The sequence below is a fragment of the Alosa sapidissima genome, chromosome 10, assembly GCF_018492685.1.
Source record: "Alosa sapidissima isolate fAloSap1 chromosome 10, fAloSap1.pri, whole genome shotgun sequence".
Classification (NCBI taxonomy): Eukaryota; Metazoa; Chordata; class Actinopteri; order Clupeiformes; family Clupeidae; genus Alosa; species Alosa sapidissima.
The window spans coordinates 5684808-5696754 of NC_055966.1; the positions used below are offsets into that span (position 1 = coordinate 5684808).

Below are 11947 nucleotides of genomic sequence, written 5' to 3' on the forward strand. Positions count from 1 at the left end.
CCATAAAATGGCCTGATTCTCACTATGCAGGAAATGGCTGCCTTAACCACAGACTCCTGAAGTACGAGTTATATTTCATGTGAAACGTGACTCTCAAAATTACAAAAAAAAAAAAACATGCAGCAGAATAAGCAGCATTTTAGCAATATAGTCTCGTGTTGTGCTTTTATATCAAGCATTGGTCTCCTAATATTAACAGTCTACTATCTCTTCACCCCAACTCACACTCGCATTTAATGTCATTAACAGGTGGTTGTCCAAAATAGCCTAGACACACACTCTCTCTTTCTCTTAGACACACATACACACCCTGTCTCACTCAGAGAGTTTTTGGCCCCACATGTAGAGGTCCATCACTCAAGGCCAAACACAAACACATCTCTTGATCACAAGCTTGCAGTCACAGGTGGGACAAGTGTGTGGTTTCTGCAGGCTGATAAATGTACAAATATATGGACATACAAAACCACACCCACTCCCCCCCCCCCCCTCTCTCTCTCACTCTCTCTCACCCCCTCCTCCACACTGTTACCACTACAGTAAGTTTCATGTGTCTCTTCCTCAGAACTGAACAACACACACCAAGCAGGTCAGAACAAATTTTCTCATTGTTGCTATGGTTGTCCAATGAATTTGATAGCTCTAGAGAAGGCTGTAATATGATGTGTTTGAATGACAACAGGGATTTTGTAACTCTGATAAATTGAACAGTAACTATTATTGGACATTTAGTTGGCCATTAAACCAGTGACGACAGTGGTATGTTTAGTTACATGCTCTCCAACCATGTTGTATTTTTAAATAAATATTATATCCACTTTTACAGGAATGAATGAGTGGAGTTTTTAAATAGTTGAGAAAGTTTAGAGTCAAATTTGCTTAACATTAAATCATATGTGCACTGAATGGATAATAAAAGTTTTGGAACTTTGAAGTGGCAGCATATATTATCAAAAGGCTTTGAGAATATATTCAGTGTTTATTTAATGCATGTCTGAATGCTGAATTTGTAGCACATTTGCTTCATAATAGAGGACCGTGAGTGTGTGTGTGAGTGTATACCTGTACATGTTTGGTACTTCACCAAATGATGATAATTTGATGATAATTAATCCGTTCCAGCCAAATGAGTTAAACCGACCCCCATTGCCAGCCATTTCGAAAGAGGCAGTCTGAAATGTGCTGTAGGCAGACCACTGTGTCCTGGAAGTGCTAATGTTGGGAATCATGTTTACAGTGGTTGCTGTTGACTGCTGCATTGCTGGCTGAGCTACAGTTACCCACCAGCTTGCTGACGGTTTTGTGAACTGTGAACTAGAGCTCTCACCCCCATGTTCCATCTCTGTAGATGCCAAGATTCCTGTATTTTTAGTGTGGTAACAGAAAACAAATATTTCAGTGGTGATATAAAATATGCTGTATATCTCAATGCACACACTGAAGCTTGCTTGTGCATCTGCTTCCATGAGAGAATCTAATATGGATGAGTGTATGTGGTTGCCATTTTGCAGCTGTTTACGTGCTCCCCTGAGGACGTTGCTCTTTTTTGTCACATTACACCCAGTTTGTGTAGAGTGGCCTCACAGCACATGTGCTGCATTAGTGACCTCCCCCTTCAACGATTGGCACAGTATTAATGACTTTAGCCCGGTTGTCTGTCTGCCAGTGAGCTGAATCAACACCTCTCTGTCTTTCTCTCTGTCTTTCTCTCTCATTCTCTTTCTCTCTGTCTTTCTCTTTGTCTTTCTCTCTCTTTCGCTCTGTCTTTCTCTTTCTCTCTGTCTTCCTCTCTGTCTTTCTCCCTCTTTTGTTCTCTCCTTGTCTTTTTCTCTTCCCCTCTTTAAAACATACAGTATGTGCCCATACTGTGAGCCCTTTACACACACACACACACACACACACACACAAAAGGGCATAAAAGGACATTGCCATGGTTGGACAGTTCCTATCAGCACATGCAATGCTGCGGTATTTGTGACATCTCAAAATGGCTTCTGATCAGATGTGGGGGGGTGAATTCGAATGAGGCTGGGTTATGACGGTTCACTCCGAGATTATTACGGGTCAAAATGGAGCTAGCTATGTGACCCAGATAACCCCAAACCCCTGTGCTATGCATGCAGCCTGGCAGCAAGTCTCCCTAAATGCTGCACAGCCTCAGTGCCTGTAGTTATTATTATGGTCTGGTAAAGCTGGCATTAATCTCAAGCCTGGAAGGACACTCCTGTTTTCTGTGCCAATCACTACCTGGATTTTGCATGGCAACTCTCTGGGTATTACATTCAGGAATAGCAGCTTAATGAACTTGATGCTATGGATAGGGATGGGATACCCCTTAACAGTCTAGTGCTCAGTGCACCATGACCTTAATATATCTTATGTATATAAAATATTTTAATAATATATTATATTATATAATAATATAGCCTGACGAGCCAGACCCACATTAAAATGTAGGGTCTGGGCACTCACCGTTCGCAGTGCTCAGTCCGAGGGGCGGGATAATCGGTTGTCTTTCAAAGTGAAAGACACTTTGAGTCCCATGCGTTTTCCCACCAGTGGAGCTAGTTGGCTAGTTCAAACTTTTGCCATTTTAAGACAAGCTTAACTCGTGTCACACTGTTGGCCAACAGCAATATCAATCTTCTTTGTTTTCAAGTAGCAGGGAATTCAAGCCAAACCGTTGCAACTCTACCATCAATCATTATGTTCAGCCCACCTAACAACTCTATACACGATTTGATTGGCCTGATAAAAGTTTAATTTTTCGAGCTCACAAGCCAACGGAGAGTTGCTAGACTAGCCCTGGAAGCAAATGTAATTTGCTGCCGCTACGGTGCGTCTAGATTTCTAGGCTAATAATAATAATGAGAACAGAAAAAACAACCATGAAGTTCAAAAGGTATAAATGTAGTAAAAGCAGTCAGTAGATAAGAAATGTTATCCTTATACATGAATATCACCCTGACTTATAACTCATACATAACCACAAATTATTTCAGGTGTTGCAAAAGAACAAAATTGGAAAAAGTCAAGTTTCTATATCCATTTTGTCATTATTTGCAAATGTGTGTTCTAGATGTTGATTTTATCATATAATTGGCAATTTATGCGTTCACCATTTCATGGACATCTCAAGAACTCCGATTCATACATACTTTATTCAAATACGGAAACTTGAAGTTGTATAGCTATAGTGACCGTGATTCAGGTGGAGGAGAGGTCAACTTGCAACTGCAGAGTGTCCATGTCTGCTCTAGCACCTCGTGAACTCATGTCAAACTTACCCTGACATTGTACCCCGATTGCTCCCAACAAGCTGGCTGGTGCCAGCCTTCACTGCTGGAGTCTGAGTCTCTGATTCATTTGGTGCCATTTTTTTTCAGCAGCCCATTTGGCATCATGACTTTTATTTTGTTAGGAAATTTACATCATTACCACTTTTGTCCAGTTGTTCAAGTGCATTTGTGCATGTTCAATGTAACATTGTGCATGTTATCAAGCCATTCAAAGTTATGTTTGTCCTAGCTTAGCTTAGACTTCCATCTGTTCCAGCTTTCTGGAGTGGGATTAAGGTATGAGTAGATAAAAGGGTGTGTGCTTTTTTAGGGTAAGTATCTCCTAGAAGCCATGATAGATTCTTGCCATTTCATATTATGTATTTTGGGCTCTGATGCCTCTATCTGTGAGATGTCTTGTCGTGCCTTAGATCTTATCAACATGGACTGGCCGCATGCTTTTGTTTAAGTGCTCAATCTCTCAATCACTGAAGTGAGACTGCGGTTATTTTGGTCAACTGTGCGTTTGTGTCCTCTCTTCCAGGGCTGGTGAACAGAGACGAGAGCTCTCAGCAGTCATCCAGACCTCTCTGCCCCCTCTCTCTCTCTCTCTATCTCTCTCTCTGCCCCCTCTCTCTCTCTCTCTGCCCTCTCCCTCTCCTCCCCTTCCCTCCTTCCCTTTCTCCTCCTGCAGACTCTATTCTTTGTGGTCTGTGACACTCCTCCTGTCCTCCGCTCTGCTTCCTCCTTTCCCTCCATTCCTTCTCATTCCTTTACCTGCACTCTATGCCCCCCCCCCCCCCCCCCAACGTAATCCATCTCCTCCCTCCTGCATCTTAAGGTCTTGCTCTGCTTTGCTGGTAACTTTTTTACTCATCTCATCTGTTCTTTATTTCCTCTTCCTCATTCCCTTATCCATGTCCCGCCTCCCACCCTTGTGTCTTGATAAATGCCCTTTGACCCCCTGGCTCTTGATATTAGCAGACAGTAAACTCCCCATCATCTTCATTTGATTTGGGTCTTTATCCCCATAATTCTCTAATATTCTTACGCATCTCTTCATTTCCTCCCTCTCTTCCTCCTCTTCTCTTCTCTCCTCTACCTCCCTCTCCATCTCTCTGTCCATCCCCCTCTCTGCATCTCTGCCCACCTCCATCATCGTCACGCTGGCGAACCTCACAGAAGTGGCCATGTGGTCCAACTACTTCATGCAGCAGGAGGATGATGGGCGGATGGGCGTGGCGACAGGTGCAGCTGGCGGCGGCGGCGGCCTATCTGGTGCGGGGGGCGGCGCCCGGACCGGCAAGCGGCGCCAGCCCAAGCTGAGCGACAGCGAGGAGGGCAAGATCAAGCTGGCGTTTATCGTGGCGGCGGTGGGCGTGACGCTGTGCGTGCTGGGCGTGGGCACCGAGTTCTGGGTGGAGCTGGCGCAGCCCAAGCACTTGGGCAACAACCGCACGTGTGAGATGGCCCACTACGGCCTGTGGAAGGGCTGCGTGCGCACCCTCTGGATCTCCGACATCGACCCCGAGAGGGAGTCCTGTGGCCCGGTCGAGCTGCCCGGAGGTGAGCCTGGCGGAGGCAGATGGCTCCACTGCTGCTGCTGCTGCAGCTGGGCCCCGAGTGGGGTTGCTCTCAGCCTTGTACTGCACTGAGGGGCAGGCAGCTCTCTCCAGCTGGAACTGCCTCTCTCCCCGCCCGCCCTCCCGCCCGCCTGCATGAGCTGATGGAGAGGAGCTGGTGGAGATTGTGGCTGTGGTTCAGCATGAATGCCTCCACTAATGTCTTTACTTAATGTCTCCAGTCAGGATGGAAGCTCGTACTGTACCTAACACAGGCAGGAATGAAATGGTGATTGGCTATTCAGGAGGTAGTAGAAGTGTTGTAGATACAGCTGATACAAAATGCAACACTCTACAAATATGGAAATTTATGATAATGGTGTGTGTGTGTGTGTGTGTGTTAGAAGGAGAGGAAGAAAGAATAGTAGTAAAGAAAACACTGGTTAAATGAATGGACTTAAATAAAGCACGTGGAAAATACCTAGATGTTCAGTCCCATCAAAGCATATGCAATTATTGTAATTACATGCTACTGGGGGCATGATTTCTCTCGTCTTAAGAGCACAGCGGCTTTATCCCGGCTCAGAGTGTCAGATTGTCGCCTCATCTTTTAGCCCTGTCAAGTGCTCCTCTCTCTCTCTGGCTTCTCTCTCTCTCTCTCTCTCTCTCTCTGGCTTCTCTCTCTCTCTCTCTCTCTGTGTCCTTGCTTTCTCCACTCTCTCTCTTTTCTTGTGCTCTCTCTCTCTCTCTGCCCTCTCTCTCTCTTGATCTCCACTGCGGTTTATCAGGCCGACGTGAATGAATTGGTGTGAAGTGATGCAGCAGGCAGTTGAACTCAGGCCTATTGTGATTCGCTGCCGCTGTGCTGAAGGAGCCGTGTGGACTCCCGCCGAGCCAGAGAGGCTCAGCCGTGAATTCTGAGAGAGGAGTGAGAGAGAGAGAGAGCGAGAGTGTGAGAGAGAGAGAGAGAGAGAGAGAGCGTGAGTGTGAGTGAGAGAGAGAGAAAGAGCGTGAGTGAGAGAGAGAGAGAGAAAGAGCGTGAGTGAGAGTGAGCGCAAGAGCGAGTGATTGTGAGAGTGAAAGAGAGAGAGAGAGTGAGTGAGTGAGTGTGAGAGAGAGGGAGCAAGGAAGACAGAGGGATGGAGAGAGGGAGAGAAGAGAGAGAGAGTGGCTGATTGGACTGTGCATATAGGCATATTCTCCTTGCAGGGTGTTCTATAGGATGAGCTCATCGCACACGCTGCTTGTTGTGAAATGTATGTATATGTATGCATCTGGGTCAGCTGGTGTCGACGAGAGTGTTCCGTCATTAAGGAGACGGGGATTGTTTTATCTGCAGGAAAAGGGCAAATTACAAAAATATCCATGTGCATGCTTATTCATGTGTTCAAAACATGCTCTCGCGTCTCCCTTTCCCGTAGCAGTTTGGCATCTTGGTGCATGCTCACAAGGATAAGGAATGCTATTATTTTTATCAGATGATCTGGGGGCACTGTGCGTATGCATGCCTGCTGGTGAATTGAGACTTTCACTTAAGGCTAGACTCTTGTTCTATTCAGGGATTTGAATGATTACATGCTTATTTGATTCTTACCACCCACTAGTAGCGCAGAAAATAGCTATTAACTATTTAATACTATACTGAACAATCACTATACTATTAAAACCCACCGAACTGAAAGAAGGGCCATTAGTCATTCTCTTGTCCCTTCCAGAGTGACGAGCCTAATGCCTATATGTCATCAGTCAGCCCATGCCATTCTTAGCTCCGTGTACACGTTTGTGCCTCTGTCATTTGAGGTGCGCTGGCTGACGTTGTGCTGTGATACGATCATACTGTATGTTGTGCAATACAAAGTGTCATGACGTGGCAGTGAGTTGTGTCCTGAAATGCACACACAGGCGTAACATCCTGCTTTACCCAGCATGCCCTCCCAATCCGCTCTCCCTTTTAATGTTCAGGACACAAATATGATCAACTCGACACACAACCACGCAAGCCTGTATCGTGACCGTTCAGTTTGTTGAGGCAGTGTGTCCCCATATGGTTGCAGTGTGTAATTCTGGAGTATCACCCCATGGTTTGTGTCTGTGTGTGTCTTCGCTGTGCCAAGCGAAGACGTCTCCGCAGTCTGTCAGTGTCTTCAGCTATTAGTGCACCTCAGTGCTTCAGTGTTCCCATGTGTGTTCAGCCTTTGTCCCCATTTGTACTCTCTCTCTCTCTCTCTCTCTCTCTCTCTCTCTGTGTGTATGTGTGTATGCGCATGACTGCATGCCTGCATGCCTGCCTGTGTGTGTTTGTGTGTGTGTGTGTGTGGTGTTGCATGTGTCTATGAATGCACGTATTAGCCAGTGGATGGACACATTAGCCTCTCTCTCATGAGCGTCTCTTGTGCAGGGTGAGGGACGGCTCTTTCTACCGACACGTCTTTGCTTGTTGTGGGCACCACAGGATTTTACCCTTTCTTTGAAACAAATGTGACCCTGTCTTGGGCTGATTTGGCATGCTTGACCTTTGTGCACTGCAAACATGTTGTATAGTATTTGTTACCGTGCTTACAGCACACACACACACACACACACACACACACACACACACACACACACACACACTCTGACACAAATACACTATTATGCATCATCTCTGTCTGTGTGTGTGCATGTATTCATTGGCAATAGATGTTGTGTATGAATGTTTGTCTTGCAGACCAAGTGGCCATAGTTCATAGGGGGTTAGTCATCACTATGCATGGGTAAAGCTTACAAGAATCTGACTACTTCACAGTTTTGCATCTAAATATAGAGAGAAAGAGAGAGAGAGACTGAACAGTGAGAGTTAGGGAAGAAGGCAAGTGTGTCTTATGCAGTATTAACCAGCAAATGCTGCATACTCGCGCTCTCTCTCTCTCTCCCTCTCTCCCCCTCACTCTCTGTCGTTCTCTCTCTCTCTCTCTCTGTCCTTCAAGCTCCCTTTCCATCTGCCTCTTTCTCTACCCCTCCCTCTCCATCTGCCTCCCCTTCATTTTCTTTTCATCTCTCTCTCCCCCATCTCTGTCTTTCTCTCTACACTCGTCTTCTCCTGCCCCCTCCTCTCCAGTGCCATATGTGTGATGCATGCCTGTATTGGTGGCTTGTGCCCGTCTCCCTCCCCAGCCCAGCACAGCACCACACAGCACCACACAGCACAGCACCACACAGCACAGCACAGCACAGCACCACACCACACAGCACAGCACTGCACCACACAGCACAGCACAGCACAGCACACGGGGGTTATAAATAGGGGATGATGCCTCTGAGGATGAGGGGGAATTCAGCTGAAGTGCATTTCTCTGTCTCTCTCTGAAAGGCTAATATCTCTCCTCATTTCCATCCTTCCCTTCCTCTCCTCCCTTCCCCTCCTCTCCTGTCCTCTCCTCCCTTCCCCTCCTCTCCTGTCCTCTCCTCCATTCTCCTCTCCTGTCCTCTCCTCCCTTCCCCTCCATTCTCCTCTCCTGTCCTCTCCTCCATTCTCCTCTCCTCTCTCCCCGCGCTGCAGAGTCCAACTGCACGTTCTTTAAGTTCTACACCTCTGGAGAGAATGCAGTCATTTTTAAGAAGATGACGGATAAGGGTAAGTCAGGTTCATCCGCTTTGTTGCTCCCTCTATTCCCCCCTACCTTGCCTCCCTCCCTCTCTTGCTCTCTCTCTCTTGCCCTCCCTCCCTCTCTCTCCCTCCCTCACTCTCTCTCTCTCTCTCTCTCCACTCTCTGAGTGTTTATCCTCTCTGATGCTCTTTTCCTCTCAGACACACAAAGCTCACTGAGGCATATCTTGCTTTCTCTCTCCTCCCTGCTCTCATTCTCAGTCAGTGTATCGCTCTCTCTTTCTCTCACTCTGTTTGCCAATTCACCTCTTTCAGCCTCTCCCTTCTCCAAGTCCCTCTGCATTCCATCTCTTAGTTTCTCCAGATTTCCCATTTTTATCAAATGCTATGAGTGTGGCAGAGTGAACTGGAGCGATGCTCCAGGAGGCTAACTGCCCTGCGTCCCCCCCTAGGTCTGAGTGTGGCCTCGGGCATGCTGGCCCTCATCAGCCTCACGTTCATGGTCATGGGCGCCATCTGCATCGTCATGGCCCTTAGTAAAGGAGTGATGTTCTTCCTCAAGCCAGCGTCCTTCTGCTTCATTGTCTCAGGTGACCGCTCACTGTCCTCTGCTCCACTCTTTCCCGCACTGGCCAATCTGGCCCCGGAACGGCAAGCAACGCAAAGCCATTTTATTTAGAAAGCGCCCCACATACACCAGAGAGTTTTGCATAATATATCATTTAAGGTACAGAAGTTAATGCGAAATAATTTAAAAGTAGACACAGTATGCTTATATTGATGCGTAGAAGGGTGGTGGAGGCCTTTTGGCCAATCTATTTAGTGGCCGTGGAAAAGAGAAACTCATGGGTCCAGTGGGATGTTTGTATGGAGCTTAGGGGGATGCTTGACCTCTGTCTCTCCGTGCCTCCTGTTCTATTTTCTCAGGTATTCTGGTCCTCCTGTCCATCGTGGTGTTCCACCAGTCTGTGCTGGCGCTGCTGGCCAGCGATCACACCATCCCCCTGCACCACGAGCTGTCCTGGTCCGTCTCGTGTGTGGCCGTCGCAGGGGTCATTCTTCTCCTGGCCGGGGCTCTGTTCCTCTTGCTGGGCCTGCCATACAGCCCCTGGGAGAAATGTCTGCCACACCACAGTAGTAGTGACACCTAACTGCCAGGAGGACCAACTGCACAATGCTTCAGGATTAAAAAAAAAAAAAAAAGAACTGAAAGGTGTTTTGAGGATTTTGAAAAAGAATACGTTTTTTACAGTATGATTTTGTAGATGGACAAATAGTTTGATGAGTGTTAATAATGTTTACTACATACAAGAAATATTTTTTGAACCTACAAATTCATAACCTTCTAAGTGCACTTAAAGGAACACAACAAATGTTTGGAAGTATGTTACACCATTTTGCCTATAGCTCTATTTTAGCTATTGGCTAGCTATAGGCTAACTGATGTAACCCATTTCCAGTTAATTATTAAATTATGCTAAGCTAGGCTAATGTTGTCAGAATGGGTTATTGCAGACAGAGAAGAGAAGAGTATGTAGGCCTATCCTCTTTTCTAACTCTGGGGTAGATGGCAAACAAACTCATTTCCCAAACAGTGGGCATGTTCCTTCAACCATCACAGCATAGATAGGAGTTCACCATAAGCTCTGACAGGAGGGTGCACCCATGCCATATTACCTACCCAGAGCCGAGCTAAGCAGCATAGCGGAGGGGACGCTTAGCCTGAATGACCACAGGGCATCCTCATGGAGAGGCTGGAGTGTGTCAATCCCAGGCCACAGCTCACACATGGACAGAGTGCTGGAGCACATCCATTACGTCTATGTGGCTCTGTGTGTTGAAGCAATGAGCCAGAAACTCTGGACCATGAGCAGTTCAAACAGCTCTCTCTCTCTGTCTCCCAGGGACCTCTGGCCCTGTTTTCCTCTCAGCCTCGGCGTGATGCTGTCACACTGTGTGCTTTAGACCCAACACTCTTGTTGGTTTAGGAAGAAGGTTTAGCTTTTTAGTTTTTATATTTAAACACACGTGATTCTCCGTCAAGTGTTCTTGTTAAAGAGACTGTGATTGTCTTAAATGTGGCCGATGCTGTCATTTGCTGGACTGGCTCACTGTGGGGTTAGAAAGGATTCAGAGATGAAAGGGGCAGAGCGTCTCTTTCCAGGAACTGGTTTACCACTAGCTACCCCTGCACCGTGCTGGATGTGTTGCGCTGCTAACAAGGACAGACTACTAAACATGCATCAGATATGCAGAGGGCTACACCGAAGCATTATCACAACCATGAATTATTTAAGCCTTTTACAACTTATATTTGTTATATATTAATAGATGTACTATATATTATGTATGCAGGTGGATATGAGTGAGTGTGTGAGTATAAGTGTGTGTGTGTGTATGTATGTATGTGTGGATACATGTTTTGTTATGCATTTATATATGGTTGTGTTTTGTATACACCCTGCGAATGAAACTATGTAAATATAAGACATGTTTTTCTCCTTCTTGTGGTTCAAGAAAAATATGGTCACACAACCACAGTGCCTGAAGATCATGTCTCACTCGTCACTTGTCGTTTTCAGAGTGATGGTCCATTGCTTCTCTTTCCTTATGTGTCTGTGTGTGTGCCTGTGTGTGTGTGTGTGTGTGTGTGCCTGTGTGTGTGTGTGTGAGTGTGTGTGTGTGCCTGTGTGTGTGAGTGTGTGTGTGTGTGAGTGAGTGTGTGTTTCTCCTCAGACTGTGCCCCTATGTCTCTCGAAACACAACCACATCCAGGCCTTCCCTCAAATGTGTCTGTCTCCTGGCTCTCGCATAAAACATTAAAACCTATTTCACACGTACAATCTTGTCCTCCATTTCCTGAACACGTCCCCCTCACTTCCCTCCTCCATCTCTCCTTTTGCAATGTTTCCATCTCTGTTTGTCCTCTCTCTCTCTCTCTCTTCACAGTTCCACCTTTCTGCTGTCTCCTTCCCCTCACCTCGCTCTTACCCAGTGCACTCATCTAAAATTAGAGCACAGCACATCCCAGTCTTCTGAAGTGGGTGAGAAATATAATCCTGGAATTTGAACTATGCCCCCACCACCCCCACCCCCCTTCTCCCTCCTCCCCCATTTCCCGCTCCTTAGCCAAGTCTCTCTTTCTCTCTCTCTCAGACCCACCTCTCTGCCTCCACCGCTATAGGAACAGACACGCACCCCTCCCACACCCACACTCTTATCTCCTCAACAAATACTCTCCTAACAAAAGCCCACGGGGGCTGATCGTGTTTGTTTGTACTGCTCCTGCAGAACAGAATGTATCTGGTCTTGGTCACTGACTGTCCGTTGGGTAAACAGACGAGTCTGCAGTGGGCTGCCTGTGGAGGCTGAGCGGGATGCACCACAGTTCCCAGCACTGCCTGAAACGGGAGAGGCCCACAGACACTCGAGCCAGTGGCCTTGCTGGATGTATATATAGCAGTTTAATAGTTTCTGTCAGACACGTTGGCTATCCTTTCTGCTTGTTTTCATGCACGACA

At 46.7% G+C, this 11947-nt stretch overlaps 1 protein-coding gene across 4 annotated transcripts; it reads left to right on the forward strand.

Annotated features, from left to right (window-relative positions):
- The first annotated feature begins 517 nt into the window (after positions 1–517).
- Positions 518–11266, forward strand: cacng6b (calcium channel, voltage-dependent, gamma subunit 6b). 4 transcript variants are annotated; one of them, XM_042105846.1, is made up of 6 exons: positions 518–539; positions 3823–4138; positions 4461–4844; positions 8379–8453; positions 8879–9016; positions 9354–11266. In XM_042105846.1, the coding sequence occupies exons 3-6, from the start codon at positions 4469–4471 to the stop codon at positions 9575–9577; spliced, it is 813 nt and encodes a 270-aa protein (XP_041961780.1). In that variant the 5' UTR covers positions 518–539; positions 3823–4138; positions 4461–4468; the 3' UTR covers positions 9578–11266. The 4 variants fall into 4 exon arrangements, with proteins under 4 accessions (XP_041961780.1, XP_041961777.1, XP_041961779.1 ...); XM_042105843.1 differs by having other exon boundaries at positions 522–589; XM_042105845.1 differs by lacking the exon at positions 518–539 and adding an exon at positions 599–1376.
- The last annotated feature ends 681 nt before the right edge of the window (positions 11267–11947 follow it).

Coding starts and splice junctions, on each gene's coding strand:
- cacng6b (XM_042105846.1), top strand. CDS start 4,469: ATGTGGTCCAACTACTTCATGCAGCAGGAGGATGATGGGCGGATGGGC. Junction 4,845..8,378: donor CCCGGTCGAGCTGCCCGGAG/GTGAGCCTGGCG, acceptor CCCGCGCTGCAG/AGTCCAACTGCACGTTCTTT. Junction 9,017..9,353: donor CTTCTGCTTCATTGTCTCAG/GTGACCGCTCAC, acceptor CTATTTTCTCAG/GTATTCTGGTCCTCCTGTCC.